The sequence below is a fragment of the Haemaphysalis longicornis genome, unplaced genomic scaffold, assembly GCF_048455015.1.
Source record: "Haemaphysalis longicornis isolate Haplotype H1 unplaced genomic scaffold, Haemaphysalis longicornis Haplotype H1 scaffold_5, whole genome shotgun sequence".
In the NCBI taxonomy this organism is placed as follows: Eukaryota; Metazoa; Arthropoda; class Arachnida; order Ixodida; family Ixodidae; genus Haemaphysalis; species Haemaphysalis longicornis.
Genome location: NW_027526385.1, coordinates 77389590 through 77406175, shown reverse-complemented (window position 1 = coordinate 77406175; position 16586 = coordinate 77389590). Strand labels below are relative to the sequence as shown.

Below are 16586 nucleotides of genomic sequence, written 5' to 3'. Positions count from 1 at the left end.
GCAGGCTCTCCAGAATTATCTGGCTGATTCAAGTCACTAACAGGCAGGCCAGAATTTTTGTGTTGGGTAGCCCACTAAAGGCTATTGTCTTTAAGCATAAAAAGCCAACATTTCTGGGTACACAGGCTGCTTTTACTGTGACATTCTGCTTTCACTGTCATATTCTTTTGCTGTCAGACCATTTTGCTGCCCCTTGAATGCCAAATAACTTGCCAACAGAAGAAAGCATTTCAAACAACCTTTATTGTCCTCTAAAGTGCCTTATGTACAAAACTCCAACTCCAACTATGGCTCAACAAGTGGCAGTCTGCGGCGGCCCTTGGTCCAACCTACTGGCCCGAGAGGAACTTAGACATGAAGTCCGTTGGCCTCGGGTTGACAGTTTCCTTGAAGTAGTTCATGACGTGCGACTTCTGCTTGAAGATGTTCAGCGTCTCCACCAGCTCCATTTGACCCTGCGATGGGGAAAAAAAAAGGGGGGGGGGGGGGGGAGGAGTGGTGAGCACTGAAGCAGTGGCTCTCATGTAAAATACAAGTATACAGTCAAGCTGGCATACTTCCTTAGAAAGGGTTCCACCCAGCTGACATGCACTACGAGCTCAAAAAGAAAAGACTGAGCACTTTACATAAAAATTAAAGCCCTTCCACTCAATGTGAAAGCTGTCAGAAGTGCAGAGCAGTGATTCGTCATAATGCACTGTAGCGCCGTCATCCGCTCACTGATACCACCCAGTGCAAGTCAAATTTTCCCCCTTCCCAGTGCTCGTGCGCCTAAAGCTGCTCGTGCGCCCTGCCTGAAACTGCGCCAATGGGAGTTCTGTTCTTTTTGTGCTTGCTTATCCTCCCGCACGTGCCGGCTTTGCACTACAATTTTTTCACTTACTATCGCAAAAAAAAAAACCCAACAAGCGTTCCTCACTAAATGAACGTGGGTGCTGGCGTTTAATTAGATAAATTTTGCCTCAAATGTACCGGCAGTTTTCTTTGCACTAAACAACGGGGAGATGTATGACAAGCGCCAGCGGTTCACAAGTTTCGAATGCTTATGTCTATAGAAACCACCTGGCTTTTGAGGCCTCTGGGTTACGCCGCGACAACAGCCGCTACGACGGAACGCCATGTGGCTCTACTTGGGTCCAGAGAGCGAGCTACGACGACAAGGCGAGCCCCTAAAGTGCTCTGCATTTAAAATCAAACCAATGAACGTTGCTGATCAGCATGTGGTGTAACGGCCAGAGTTTAGCAGTAAGTTGTTAGTGGGAACTACCCGGCTGTCGCATCATCCTTTGCAATGGGTGGTCATCATCATGGTCATAGTGGGAAACCCTCTTTGCAGAAGCTTCCAGAATATACCCATTCTGCTCGGGAACCAAGGGTGAGGCCCTGGCATTCGCACTGCCAACACTGAACTAAAAGGAACAGGCCGCGCCACTTTCTAAATATAAAGTACGAATGCAGCTGTAACCAATGTGAAAAGGACCAAACCAGCCCAATTAAAAGAAGGGACACTAAAGGACGATCTTCTTTAAAGGGCTATTGAAGTGAAGGCAGGTCTGTCTTTTTATCTTTCAATTCCAATAACCAGTTTTTGCTGGCTCACTGAACTCCTATTTGGCAGCAAAGCACTTGTTTTGTAACAAAACAAAATATAAATTATGACAAACTTTCAAATTTGCCACCTTTTGGCAAATATGGCATCAGAACGCGACAAAGCGGCGATTTCTATGCCAAGTGTAATCCAGCCTCCAAGATGCATTCCAACAGTGACTGAAAGAACTCCAATGTGGTTTTTTGAACTCATAATACTCTTTTCCTTCGCAGGAAACAGCCAATTGCATGAACTAACATAAGCGTGAATTGCATGAACTAACATTGCATAAGCTTGTTCTAGCTATGAGTTAGAATAAGCTTGTACAATCAAGTACTTGGGTGTTACGCTTGATTATCATTTAAACTGGAAGACCCACATAAATAACGTGTGCTCAAAACTGGCTGCTGTGTGTTATGTATAGCCAAGAACTAGAACGTACTTTGATCTCTCCACGTTGAAAATTATTTGTTTTCCTCTGTTTTACTGCCACCTGACATATTGCTGCGAGTCTTGGGTTTAAAACGTACCTCGACAGAAAAAAGCCGTGCGTATTATCACTTCTTTCCAGTTCGACACTCCCAATGAAATATTCTTTCATGACCTTCACCTCTTGCCTCTAAAGCTTCATTCCGAAGCGAAAATTTCAATTACTGTGAATAAGATCACCCATTGTCACTATATTTATTATTCTAACCAGCAATACTAGGCATGCCGATCATGTAAACTTTGCCCTGCCAATAACTCGTAATACCCATGGTAAACAATTAATACAAAACTTTGGGGCCAAAATCTGGAACAGTGTACCCCTTGAAATAAAGATGGCTAACAATTTCATTTTTTCTATACAAGCGTTCTATCATTCAAAGCTAGGGTGAAAGAAAGAAACAATATAAATAGCAAGAAGGCATTGTGGACAGGCAGCGGGTTGGTGCAAGAAAATACATTTTTGAAGAGCTTTATGTTAACCAACTTTCAATTGTATGGTTCCGATCTGTTAAGCGGCCATTCCTGCCGAAATGCATCGAAGTTTGTGTTGCTCTGTATTCGGTTTTTGTGGCGCTTAGGTCTGTACATGTAGGTGTGTATCTATGTGAGTATACAGGCGTCGAATGGATTTATTTGAAGAAAACAGGGCTGTAGAGCTACTTTTCTATTGGACAGTCAATCTTGAGTGTAAAGACTCAAATGTGTAAAAGTGCGCATTTTGCTTTCACTAGTATTAATTGATATTGGTTTTCATTTTCTCCACTTGCGGCTTATGAGTGCCTTTGCATCATGCATTTACACATTGCGCGTACACTAACTATTGTACTTGTTTTGCTGACTTGTTAATTAGGTTAATGTTTTCCCCACTGCCTATTTTTTGTCTGGGCCTCAGCTACCTCTGACGATTGGCCCAACATCTTGTTGTATATTTGCAATGCGCAAAATTCTCTAATAAGTAATAACTATGAAAAATTAAATGAAACTAGCATCAGAGTTGCCTGGAAACCGGCGGGTGCGAAGCCCCCGTCATTTTTTTATTTGCTTGCTTTCGCTTAACTATCAAAATTTGGGAATAAAATTTGTCACATTGGAATCAGTGTGTGAAATACTACCAAATCATGATTTGAAATTAACTTAAAAGATTGAACTTTTTAAAGCTCTTGAATTAGCTTCTGTGCGACAGCAAGCGCCGTTTTTTGTTGTTGTTGTTTAGAAAGAAACAAAGCCTGCATTTTTCATCCCGTTTGCCTTCTATTTCTCTGCAGCAAAGCAGCAGCACAGCGCAAAACGCCCAGAACAAGCTGACAAAACAAGGACAATGCTACCAGCTGGGAGAAAGTGTAGAACCCACACCAAAAACGCAAAAATTTCAGAGGTGAAGTAGAGGTGTGGATTACATGCAAGGTATTTCCTTGGGTGCAGCTTCACCACAATGTGTGTTGGGCCGTGATCAGCAGTAATAGCGACTGAGCCACTGTTATCCCATTGACAGTGCTTATTTTGCACACACACAACTCAACAATATACCAACCTGAAAAAATGTATGCGGCAAGTCATCTAGTTACGCAGTCAGCTAGGTCAGTTCTTTTGCACAAACAAATGTGTAATGTTGCTCGAGTAGTAGATTCGGTCCATCCTCTTATGCATAAAATACACGGGCAATACGCGGAGATACATTTTTTTTCTATTCGTTGATGGAAAGTGGGGGTGTGGGTTATATGCAAGGGCGGGTGGTTATACGCGCGAAAATATGGTACCTGCCTGGTTCACCAGTGTGGCAATTAGCAGCACTATTGGGTGGACTAATCGAACAGGCGATTTTGCCCGCAATTTCTGACTTTGCTGCCAGTTGTCATATTGATAGACGCCAATGGTGAAATTGCACGACTGGTTTCATATTCATCCAGATAACGCCATCGATTATAAATGGGGCAAGACATCTTACAGAGATTGAAGCAAACCACACTATTAGTTGAGGTGTGAGAACGTGTTAGCAACAGTCCTCCTGGCACACAGTACATGTCAGTTACCGTTAAGGACACTACACAAGAATACACAGGAATTCACACTACCCAAGAATACCAAATGACAATTTATGCAAACGATAATCGGTCATTGAATGAGTTTGAGGAAATTGTTCGCACTAGCTTCCGAATTTAATGAGTAGCCTCTACAGCAGTAATTTTACCAGTATGTTCGTGACTCGTAACAGAGAGAGAGAGAGAGAGAGAGAAAGGGGGAGAGGGGGAGAGGGGGAGAGGGGGGGGGAGAGGGGGGGAGGAGAAAAGAAAACGCTTCCAGTGGTCGGAATCGAACCTGGGTCCCTCGCGGCATGGAACCGGCATCTATCCGATTGAGCTATCATCGCATTCTGGTCGCACAGCATTTCCTTTAGGTTCGTAGCACTTACGCTGGCTTTGGACTTCGCCGCAGGTTCTAGCGCATGCTAACGGGGTCCACTTTTGGAGAGATGTGAAAGCCTGCGCACGAAACGATCCGGGCCTGCCAGTCATGGAGGAGAACTTTCAGCGGCAAGTTCGGAAATAAATGTGAGGTTATGACATATGGAGCGGAAACTTGGCGCCCTACTAAACAACTTGAAAGTAAGAAGCTTAGCTCAAGCCACGGAATGAATTATCACTGGAGTAACACTCAGGGGGACGGGAAACGAGCTTCCTGGATCAGAGAACAGAATAAACTAGAGTACAAGACATTGTAACTCAAATAAAGAAAAAGAAATGGACTTGGGCTGACCTCGTGACAGAGTGGACAGTGAGAGACAGGTCTAGAAAAGAGGAAGGAATTCCTTATTTCCTACTCCACGGATGTAGGAAATAAGGAATTTCGGAGGCAGACAAGGGACTCGAGCGGTGCGGAACAGGAGCGGTTAGAGGTCGATGGAAGAGGCCCCGTCCTGCAGTGGACATAGTGGGCTGCTGCTGCTGCTGACGACAATGCAACAGCTGGTTCTCCGACGAAAGGAGAGGGTCCGCCACCTCCTCTGTTTCTCCAGCTTTGCACCACTATTGCAATAGTGGAAGCTGTGCACATTCTTGTTTTATATATAGAAGAGAAGGCGAACGAGGGTGGGCAAGATTTTCACAAAGCCCAGCAGTGCTCGCAGCTACCCGGATACTGGATTGTTGCTCCCTTGGCTTGGCTTGTGATGTCTCCTTACTTCTGCTAGATCAGTGATTCACTTTTCTCTATTTGAAGAATTTTATACGTTTTGTTTTCAAAAATGTAAAGAGTTAACTAATTGCCATTGCTGTCATCACGCAACACTTCTCTTTTTCCATGCAGACACGCATGGCCATACCGAATAGCATTAACAGCGAATGTCATTTGCTTCGAATGTCACTACATTTAAAGTGTACCGGGGGCCCCGACACTGAGAAGCTCCAAGTTTGTGCCTTTTTAAAGACACGCACTCATGAGAAGTTCTTAAACACTCATGTTACGTTTAGCTCCCTCTGCCCTTGCTGTTTGTTCAGGAAAAAAGAAAAAAAAAGCTTCGACAAGCTCTGTCAATCCCATTTTAGCATTCCCAATTTCCGTAATAATAAATCACACCGTGGGAAAACGTACGGGGCAGCGGTGGCTGCTTTCGCACCAGTGGTATTTTCTGCATTCATTAGTAACTACTGCTGCTACTGCTCGTACGCCTGTATTCACAGCACTGTAATCCAGAGCTATATACATGTTTTTACATTTTAGTGTCCCTTTAATAGCGTTAAGCATCAGAAATTAGAAAACCTAATTTAGCGAATTTCCAATGTTTTGTTTAAAGAGTCAGTTATAAAGTTGCGGACCACATTTTTAAAACATCAAACTTCACCGTTTCCAAAATGCTACTACGCCTTGCACATCGCTTTTTATAGAGTTGAAAAAGACAACTGCGGATTTGCACAGTATCTGACGCACAGTATATTTGTGCGCAGTTGCACATATTTGCACGTTGTTCAAGCAGTTTCACCGTAGGCCCTGCGGCAGTCTTCCACACGGTTCCGAGTGCATTCCCGAGGAGTAGAATAGCAAGCGGGGCCACGTGATGCAGGTTCAATGTTCATAGGCGTGCGCAGAGTTCTCGATTAGGGGGGGGGGGGGGGGGGGCGGCAAAGTCTTACTGCAGCGCCCCCCCCCCCCCCCCCTCCCTTTCCCCCTTACAGCAACTCCCGACCTCTTCCCAATGAAGGCTCAGCGGTCCGAACGCAGTGCACAGAGGGATGGTTATAAAATTTTTATTTCAATGCGATGGAATTGCAACACATACAACATATTTCTGAGCAAATATTTTTACTTTAATGTGTTACAAAGTCATTGGCAAAATATAGGCCAACTTAGCGCCCCCCTTCAGATGATTAGGGGGGCGGCCGCCCCCCCCCCCCCCCCCTGCCCCCCCCTGTGCCTATGTCAATGTTGGAGAGACAGATCCTCCTCCCACCAAAAAAAACATATATATATAATATATATATATATATATATATATATAAGTGTAGTTCGGGCACAGAAGGGACGTTAGCATGGGACCAATAAATTCACGCTACTGCACACCACATCTCTGTACTCCCCGAAAAGACCCGCAGAGGACTCTTTGTCAATCCAAGCCTCCCAACTGCATCAAAGCATCTGCCTAGTGCTTGTGGTGCGCTGGGAGCAAAATACACTACAGCACAGTGACACTCGCCTTGATTTCCCTCTTTTGTTGCTTTTCTCTCTCTTTATTACACTGCAAATTTAAAAACCTCATCATCAGCACCAGAACTCAGACGACGACCCGGACGACATTTAACGAGGCGACATTATCTGCCCAGACAGCCACATGCCAACCAGGCCAACTCCCCAAAAATCTCCACTGGAGCTAGCGCCCTTCACGGTTCAGTGGCCCAGTTTGCCACGAGGCTATGCTCCCGCAGCCCCTGGTGGTAGCCTTTGCCAAAGAAACCGGGCCGGCCCACCAGGCACCCTCCCTTTTCCCTTCCCACGTAGGAAGAAGAAGATATGCCTCATTGTGCCAGATGGGATCCTAGAGGAAGAAGAAGCAGTGCGTTGCACGGAGTTGGCATCGGTGATGGCCCACCATTATGTGAACACAACGCTTCACTATCAACCATCAAGCATCTCATTTCACATGTAACGTTTTGGTAGAGGTTGTCATCCCCATCCTGGTCCGCCAGGATATCAATCGAATGGACGCACCTTCAACGAAGGCTGGATGCACGTTTAGCTTTCTCGCTTCTCTAAACCTTTTCAGGGAGGAATGGTAAATTGTTCATCCACGTTTTTGTGCTTCAAGTATTGCCTTCAATAAAAGAAACTGGATGGAGACCCACGTCGTCTCCCTAAAGAGAGTGAGATTTCCCCAGGCTACTCATTACGGGGATACAAAAGGGTGGGAACAAGTTGGCCTGCATCGATGGATTACAAAGCCGATAATCTAAATGCGCTATTGTAGCAACCAGCAGTTGTTTAACAAGGCAGGAAATGCCAGAAATGGTGAAAACAGGAGAATACGCCTCGTACGGTTTCGGGTACTACGGTTTGCGACGTCACAGAGGTGGTAAACGGTGAGAGCTAGTTGAAGAAGCATTTATAGACGCTTTGTTGGGATTGCGAAGAAGACGAAGAGACTGTGCGCTGGAGCGGAGCGTGCACTAATATCATTATCATTGTAACTAAGTTATCGCCATTAAAAGGGTCATTCGATCAGGGGTCCCACAGCTTCGTTTCCTGGCGGCGCACCCGCAACGAGGTGTCCGATCCGCAACACGCTTTCCAGAAACAAACAGTTCCAAGGTCGTTGAGCACGCATAATAGACGTAAATCAGAGCCTTCCGCGAGCTGACCATATCTACAAAAACGCAGACTACAGCTTTTGCACACTGCGAGGCAGGCTGCTTCTCTCGCTGTTCGGTCGGCCATCATGCTTTCAGTTTCATTTTCGGAAAGCATTGGTGCAACGTTGGCCAAGTCAAAGAGAAGAACAGCACAACACAAACGAAACACACGAAGAAAGTCGCAACCACGAGCGTGCGAAGTCAATAACCTATGACGGTGAGCGCCCGACTTTTTGCAAGCAATGTACCTGGCAGGAAGCAGCTAAAGTCAATTCATTAGAAGCGGCAAGAGGAACAAGATGCAATGCAGGTGGTTAAGCGACCTGCCTGACTTTCTAATCTACCGTTCTATGCGTGCAGACGAGGAGGAGTAGAAGGAGTAACACTTCATTTAAAATGTCGCTATCGGTACATGCACCCAGTTCGAACATGATCGTCTGTGAAATGAACTTACTGCGGAGTGGTCAGCTGACCAATCCGCCCGTATGACTCGAGCCGCCATTAATAATCCATAAAGCGCGCGAGGCAACGACGACTACTGGACACGGCTGCCGTGAAGAGTGTTTATGTCACACTAGGGTTTCGCGCCGCGCGAGAGAATATGAGATGGCTGTGATCGCCAGATGAGGTGATGTGAAGCGCCCTTCTGAACGGCGCCAGCCGTGAGCCCAGGACACCGCACTTGATATTCGAAACGGCGCTTGGTGCTTCAAACGAAGCTTCGCTGCAACCCTCCATGCTCGCAGGTGACTCAAGCGGGTCTGGGACGCTGGACTAGGCGGACACGCAGGCCGCTCTAACATCTAAACGCGTTTCTCATTCTGCCGGTGAAAAACCGTGAAAGTCCAAGCCAGCCTCCTTGGACAGAGAAACGTTGCCACAGTCAGCCATGACATGGAAACGTAAAAGCTGCCGATTGCAGCGTTTATGCTCTAGACCGCACCGGTGCCCCACTCCTATTTTGCGACTCAATGGCTACGCCACGAAAAAACGTAAGGGAAGCAGGTGAGAGAAATTCCAGCTTTTTTTTCTCAGCAAATAACGCATTGTTGGTTGTCGAACAAAAGCCGAGAGAGCTGAAAAACATACGATCTTTCAGCAAAAACAAAATTTCATTTAGCGTTTGGTGTCCCTTTAAAAGCCGTTACTACTGATATCACTGACACTGTTGGTACCGTCTGGGAAATTTCAAACATTCAGACTCGCAAGCCATTCCACTCTGTGAAAGCCAGCAAAGCTGTAATCCAGACTATACGTAGCCACCCCATTACGACGACAAAAGAGAAGCGAAACTTCAAATGAAGCACGGAAAATTTTTTGACGATGGGACAGCACCCCAAGAAGGCGACGCAAACTGCACACACAAGTGCTTGGAGCACCAACCAAGAGTAAGCGGTACAAATGTCGACAATGATGAGACGTATAAAGCTGAGGTGCGAATCATGTCTTGAACGGCATGCGGCTTTGCTGGAATCATGTTTTGAACGGCATGCAACTTTGCTGGAGACCACGTGCTAACAGCACAGAGATCAGGACGTTCATTTTACAACGCCTTGCGCTATGAAAAGGATTGTGCTTTCTGAAGGTTTCTGTTAGTGCACATGAAAAATGTAGCCCCAGCAAAGTAAAACTTGACATTAAAAATTCCCATTGCGAGTGACGGCCCCTGAACATAGTGGGACTCATCAACACATCGGCTATTCGATTTTCGCATGCATTTTCTATGCCACTCTTTGTCATGAAGCAGCCCTGGGGGTTCGAGGGTCGTGCAGGGCAGGTGAATAGGTGTTGCCCTTTCAGAACACTGCCCTTGACAAGGCAACAGATCGGTTACCTTGATGACTAGGAGGTCAATGGCCCGGATGTCACGCACGTGCTTGTTCTTGAGGTACTCTTCCCGCAGCTTAGCTCTCGCCTGCTCCGCCGACACCGGAATGTCGTAGATTTTCACTGCAAAAAAAAGGTGTGCAGAACTTGGCAGCTCCGTTTTCCTCCGTGGCAGCTCCGTCGCCAGCAGCGACGCTGAGCTATTTATCAGATTTATACTCTGTGTCCCAAACAACAAATCGGATTATCATCGTTTGCCTCAGACGGCTTCTCGCTAACGTGAAGGTTGGGTTTGTCATTCGGGTCAGTACCCTGAAACTTATGCTACTTGCAAAGGGACGCCGAATGCTTCCTCTTTTGTTCTTTTTTTTACTCACATTGTCTGACACAGCGCTTCGACATTCATTCGTTCGATCGACCAGTATAATCAACACAAATCGACAACTGGTAGGCCGCAAGCAACATCTTCGAAGCCGGCAAAATGTGCCGGGTGCACACAATGGCCTACGACAGACCAGTCGCGGTCGGTTCAGTAACTTTGTGTCTTCGAAAGCAAAATATTTCTGCAGCCAGTGACACTGACAACACCTAAAGGTCATGGAGCTGATTTGGTCAGCCTGGAGATCGCATCGCCGGTAAGGGCGAAATGTGGCACTAAGGTCGATATGACAGTAGCTTACCGATGTGAGGGAGCTGGCGGTACCATGCTTTGTACAAATTTAGTGCCCGACGCCTCGCTTCGCTTTGATCAAGCGAAAGCAAAGGTTTTACCGTTCGTGCTGTAGACTTCACCAAGTTGGACGCCATTTTAAAAGATCGAGTGCGCCCCCTTCCGTTAACTTTGGTTGAACCGAAAGAAGCTGAAAGAACAACGACAATGTAGTTGTACACTAAAAATTTTATAAGCCAGTGGTAAAAGAACGACGCGAATAATGCACAAGAAAACAGCAGCTTCGGTAACCTCATTAAAGTATTTTTAAATAACTAACTGTGACATGCAAAGCAACGTTTATAGATACTTCTAAAAACGTTGATGCAAAGGGTGTCTTTCAAATCTCCATCCCCCGCCTATCCCCAGTGTTTCCCGTTCCCGCGTGCTTCTCGCCGGCAGTCGCAGGTGTACGCGCACGCGTGCCAGCTTCGCAGGTGGGAACTTCAGAGGAGGGACGATTCAGACAGTCACGAAGTTATGTTCACTTCACTGCCTCTTACGTCCACGCAAAATTGCAGTATATGTCGAAATACTCGAGACCACCCTCGCAGCTCGAGGGGCCACTACAGCTGCAGTCACTGTGAGTGGAAAAGTTTGAGTTTGGCGCGCTTGAAGCTGCATCATTTGGAGAACCACAGCAGTCACGAGAACGCGACCGTGTCTGCAAACAGGACCCAGCGAGACGGGGGTCACCAGGAAGGGAACAGTGCCAAAGCGGGCCATTCGGTGAGCTCGTCACAGCGGGACAACAGCCGCCAGTCGTCGGGCAGCGGATCGGACACAAGTGTCGACGCCGGAGTTACGGAATCGCCGCCCTGTGTTGACATGGCGACGGGGCACGCTGTCAGAGCTAGTAGGTCCAGGACAAGTCAGGTTGCCTGCCCACAGTGCGGCTGCGGTTGTACTACACCCCTGACGCTGCGTTTACACCACATCGCCAAGCATGACGGGATACCCTTTGTCGACCCCACCGACGAAAGTTTGCCGGCCAAGATCGGGAGTGCGTCAGACCAGGCGAGCCGGAAAAATAGCTGCAAAATGTACGGCTACCGGCGCGACGGCTTCGTCTGCAGTGACACGAGCTCGTCGGTCAGCTACGACGAATACAGTTCCGGCCCGGACGAAGCCAGCTCGGACGCGACATCGGTGACCGCGCGCACCCACGATTCCACCGACACTTCCGGTGACGAAACTGTGGTGCTCTCCGGGAACGAGGAAGCTGCTGTGTGCGACCGGTGTCACGAGCAGCTCTCCAGCAAGCTGGACCTTGCGGCGCACCTGCGCAGGGTTCACAAGGTGCGCGTCTTTTGCTCCTACTGCGGCCACGGTTCGAGAGAGGCCCAATTACTCCGTCACCATCATCGTCGCAACCACCAAAGACGGCCCTTCAAGTACCTGCACCTCAACAACGGCAAGTTGGTGCACGTCACGGAGGTCGATTCCGAAGAATTGGAGGAAGAATCCGCGGATGAAAGCACCTGCCTCCTCGCGAAGCTCCCTGAAGTTTCCGAGAACCAGCCGAAGAAAGCTCCTCGAAAGAAGCCTCCAACGGCGCCGCGGCCGCATCGCAAGGGGCATGGGAAGGCACGCCATGCCTCCTCGCAGAAAATGGTCTTAGTGCTCTCTTCCAGCAGTGAAGAAGAGGAAGAGGAGGTCAGCAGCGTCCAGATAGTGCCCTCGATTTCGCGGAATGTCTACTTTGGCTACCGGTGTCCCAAGTCAGTCAGTGCTTTCCAGACTCTCATGGACAACGTCAGTGACGTGTTCAAGTGTAGCGCTTTTTCGTGTGGCTACAGCACCAACGTCTCATTGAACTTTGAAAGACACCTGGCTGGTCACCGCCCAGAGGACGTTTTCTGCATGTACTGCGGTGCCAACGTTTCCCATCCTGGAGCCCTGGTGACTCACCTGGAACAGGAGCACAGTGGCCTGCGACATCAGTGCATGAAATGCCTGTACCGGGCTGGCTTTACCCCGTACTTCGAAGTTCACTTCCTGCTGGCGCACCCAGGTGAAACTGTTGCACACGTTTCTGTCTTTAACGGAAGGGGCGTTGAGGCGCCAGCCCCACCTGAGGACAGGAAAGCTTTCAGACCCTACGAGTGTGGATTTGCGGGCTGCTCGTTCAAAGAGAAGAACCGGCCGGTATTCGCACGGCACTTCGAAGAGGCACACGTGGGCGAAAGCTCATTTCCTTGTTTCGTCTGCGACCGGAGCTGCAAGTTGGTGTCGAACCTGCTGGAGCACCTTCAAGAGCACGGCCTCGCCGACCTGCAGTGCTGCTACTGCAGCTTCGGCACTTTGACCACGACTTCCATGATGCTTCATGCCTGCTACACGCATGCCGGCCAGTTTGCCTTGTTCGCCATGAGGAACAGCAACCTTGGCGAAAAGGTCATCACCTCGTCGAACGACGTGGGCCCCCTGTCCGTCGTCTTCAGCGACGAGACCACCCAATTGGTCTTCGAGCAGCGGTGTTGCTTCTGCCCGAGCATGGTTGCGGGGTTCAGCAACCTGCAGACGCACACGGAGACGGTACACGCTCTTTCGCTGTCGCCGGAGGAACTCGCGGAGAGGCTCTTCGGCATGTACGACTACACAAAAGCCCTGCAGTTAGGCCGCTGTCCCTTCTGCCCCTACGTCGGGGACAAGGTTGCGGATCTACAGCACCACGTGCTCAGGCAGGAGCTGCAGATCTCCAACTTTTTGTGCTCGGCCTGCAAGAACGGCTTCGAGGACCAGCTGTCCTGGCAGCAGCACATCGACTGCGGCCAGTGCCCTGCAACGGCAATGCTGCAGCTGTGCAACAACGGCCAGCTCTTGCACTGGGTGCGCGAGAACCTGCCCTTCCGGATCCCGCGCTTCCAGTGCCCCCTCTGCCCGCAGACCTTCCGGGTGGCTTCCACCTTCCACAGTCACCTGTCACGCCACTACACCTACTACCCGGTCACGTGCAAGCTCTGCAACGCCACCTGTCAGGGCATCCGTGGCCGGGAGCAGCACCTGAGAGCGAGCCACGGGGCTGGTGGTGAAGACGTGGGCGCCGGGGAAGTCGAGGCAGAAGTCGCACGTCAGGCTGCACTGTGCAGCCTCCCCGAGGCCCAGACCTGCCCACACTGCGGCTTCCATACAGTAAGCGAGAAATACCACGTGTCGCACGTGGCGAGATGCGCGGTGACGGAACACCTCCCGGTGGCTGGTGATGGCTCAGACTCGGAGGAGGACGTCAAGCCGATTTACCACTGCATGCACTGCAGCGTCAGCTTCATCTACCTCGAGCGGCTGTTGAGCCATGGCTACGTCCAGCATGGCTGTTCTTGGTTTTGCACCGTGTGCTACCAAGGCTACGAAACGGAACTGGGTTGTCTAGAGCACTGCAAGGATCCCGGATGCAAGTGGCCTGGCACGATGTTCCTCGTAGAACGGGCAAAGAAGAAACTGTCCGGGAGGGAGTTCTTCTACAGTGAAGTGACCCTGGACGAATGTGCCGCAGATATCTCCGGGCTGTCGCTGGGCGAGCAGGAAATAAAGGCCGGCTTCACGTACTACAACCAGGACATCGAGCCGATCCACCGCATCGGCTACACGTACGTTTCTGCTGGCCGAGCGGGCAAGATCTCGCTACCGGACTTTGCCCAAGTCGTGAATATACAGCCGTACGTCCGCGTGCAAGACTGGAAGATGTTCTTTCCACGTTTGGTGTAACTTTCGTTCCAAAGTTTCCTTTTTTGTTCCCTACTGCCAGTGCTGTTGGGAATAGAGAACTGTACATCTGTGTCAGAGACTGGAAGATGTTCTTTCCACGTTTGGTGTAACTTTCATTCCAAAGTTTCCTTTTTTGTTCCCTACTGCCAGTGCTGTTGGGAATAGAGAACTGTACATCTGTGTCAGAGACTGGAAGCAGTTCTTCTAGTCTCGGAGTAACTCGCAGTGCAAAGAACTTTTTTTTTTTATCCACTTCTGCCAGGGATGTTGTGTAACTGTTTGTCTGCGTCGGAAGGCGGAGGAGATCTTTTCGAGGCTCATAATCACTGCCACTTCAAAGTTTTCTTGTTCCTTTGCCACAGCCAGGGCCGTTAGCAATATATATAGCTGTATGATTGCGTTAGAAACTGAACGATGTCCTTTTTACGTTTGGAGTAACTTGCATTTCAAAGTTTTGTTTTTTGTTTGTTCAGCCAGGGGCTGCTGTAAATATATAACTGTACATCTGTAAGAAGTCTTTCTAGGCTCGGCTTGACTGGCATTCCCAAGTTTTGTTTTTTCTCAAGTTGGTTTGTCTTTCACGTGACTGCGAGTACGAGATTGGGAAAAGGTCTCATATACTCAGAGCAACTCTTAAGGTTCAAGTTTTTTTTGGACTGTCAATTTGCTTTCGAAGCAGCTTTTTTAATTTTAACTCGGGTTGTGTTCTTCAGGTTGTGTTCAGCATCACCGTTAAGTGTTCAATTTGTTTGGGCTCTGCTTGCATGCGGGCCAATGTTCTCGGCTCAAGCCTTGTCTTCCTGCTGTCAGAGCCTTGCAAGAATAAAATATGTAAAGCGTATTTTCAAATGTCTTTTTTTTTTAATCAGTAATACCTATCAATAAGAACAAACCCCGACGGAATGTTTGCTCCTATTTCGACATATGAGGCGACTCCATACCTGCCAGGTTTCCCGAATTTTCCGGGAGACTCCCGAATTTTCATGGTTTTGTACGATTGTACGACCGAAACAAAAATCTCCGAAAATGCACCCGTCTTCGGCTTAATCCTTTTCCCAGTATGGCCACAATGCGCCGGAGGTATACCTGACAATCCAACCCGACACCATTTGGCATCGTTATCAGTGAAGTGCTTAAAAAGCGTAGTCGGCCATGTGCAGACGGTGAACCTGTTCGTCCCATTGTTAGTTTACTGTTTATAGAAACGCAGCGCCGCCGCAACTTTGATTTACGCACGAGCACGGCCATTCTGAAGGTTTAGCAAGTCTCCAGTGGTGTAGCTTGTTAGTTTAGACCATGGTTTCTCAAAGTGGGTTCCGCGGAACCTAGGGGTTCCGCAGGCCCCTCCTCAGGGTTCCGCGAGCCACTGATAAATTTTCCCTTGTTCCGCAGTCGCAAAGTCTTATATGGAGAACTTGAGGTGCGATTGATCTAAGGAACCTCCATTACTCCCGCCCGAGTGTCAGTAAGCACATCTCGGCGCATAACAGAAACGCGCGAGCTGCGCAATAAATGTCGCCAGCAGCTTGTAGCCAGCCAGACTCCGAAAACAGGCCACGTGGTTAAGCTATTGCACTTGAATCTCGGCCTTATATTACCCCCATGCGCATTTCTCCTGTTTGGAGATAGGTGCCGCTAGTGTACGCATTCGCGTAAAGTCGACGGGGAAAAAAAACGATACCCTTGCTTGCTTTTGAATTTATTGCACGTTAATGTAGCATGAACGGAATGAAAAATGGCGGGAGAGGGGGGGGGGGTTCCTTGGCACTTAACGGAACTTAGCAGGGTTCCCTGGGACCAACATGCTTGAGAACCCCTGGTTGAGACGAAACAACAAAACAGTTCAGTTCCTGCTGTTTTGTATTGCGCTTGCAGTATGTAGCCTACTATTTCCAGGACTTTCTGAAAAGGGCGGCGTTAGCAATGTCGAACATTTAAGTGGTGTACTTGTTGGTAGTTTGTGCGAAGAAACAGTTCATTTCTTGCTATCTTGTAAGTAAATAAAAAAATGCGTGTAAAGTTACCCATTCTGTTGTTGCATTCTGTTGTTGCCTCCCCCCCCTTGGTAAGATCTCCCTAATGCCATCCCGGCAAATCTGGCAGGTATGCGACTCTATTTTGCCGCTAATTTCAAGTTCCCACTCATTTTAGTGAATCAGACGCGAGACAAATTGTACCACGCTTTGATAGTGCAACGAATACTTTTGGTGCAAGTTTCACATCTGTGTCGTTAGTACTTGCTAATTGGTTGCGCAGTTGTAAAAGATTGTCTGCTCTCCATTTCAGACTCTTGACCCTGTAGGGAAGGATTATTATTGTGGCAAGCAGCGGTAACTGTTCTGATGACTGTATTTTCAAATAAATTGTTACCTTTGGCCAGTGAAACTTCTCCCTAATAGATGAGGTCCTATTCGCCCCGAGATCAAAC

The 16586-nt window shown here is 48.5% G+C and overlaps 2 protein-coding genes across 2 annotated transcripts; one reads left to right on the top strand and one right to left on the bottom strand.

Annotated features, from left to right (window-relative positions):
• Positions 1 to 225: 225 nt before the first annotated feature.
• Positions 226 to 10581, bottom strand: Nd-b14 (NADH dehydrogenase (ubiquinone) B14 subunit). Its single transcript, XM_077670765.1, has 3 exons — positions 10422 to 10581; positions 9749 to 9864; positions 226 to 455 (listed from the first exon to the last, which is right to left on the bottom strand). Exons 1-3 carry the CDS (start codon positions 10546 to 10548, stop codon positions 330 to 332), a joined length of 369 nt encoding a protein of 122 aa, XP_077526891.1. The 5' UTR covers positions 10549 to 10581; the 3' UTR covers positions 226 to 329.
• A 282-nt stretch (positions 10582 to 10863) lies between these two features.
• On the top strand, positions 10864 to 14287 carry LOC144138472 (uncharacterized). Its single transcript, XM_077670764.1, has one exon. It carries the CDS (start codon positions 10931 to 10933, stop codon positions 14156 to 14158), a length of 3228 nt encoding a protein of 1075 aa, XP_077526890.1. The 5' UTR covers positions 10864 to 10930; the 3' UTR covers positions 14159 to 14287.
• Positions 14288 to 16586: the final 2299 nt, after the last annotated feature.

Coding starts and splice junctions, on each gene's coding strand:
- Nd-b14 (XM_077670765.1), bottom strand. CDS start 10,548: ATGGCGTCCAACTTGGTGAAGTCTACAGCACGAACGGTAAAACCTTTG. Junction 9,865..10,421: donor CCGCCAGCTCCCTCACATCG/GTAAGCTACTGT, acceptor TTTTTTTTGCAG/TGAAAATCTACGACATTCCG. Junction 456..9,748: donor TTGACCTCCTAGTCATCAAG/GTAACCGATCTG, acceptor TCCCCATCGCAG/GGTCAAATGGAGCTGGTGGA.
- LOC144138472 (XM_077670764.1), top strand. CDS start 10,931: ATGTTCACTTCACTGCCTCTTACGTCCACGCAAAATTGCAGTATATGT.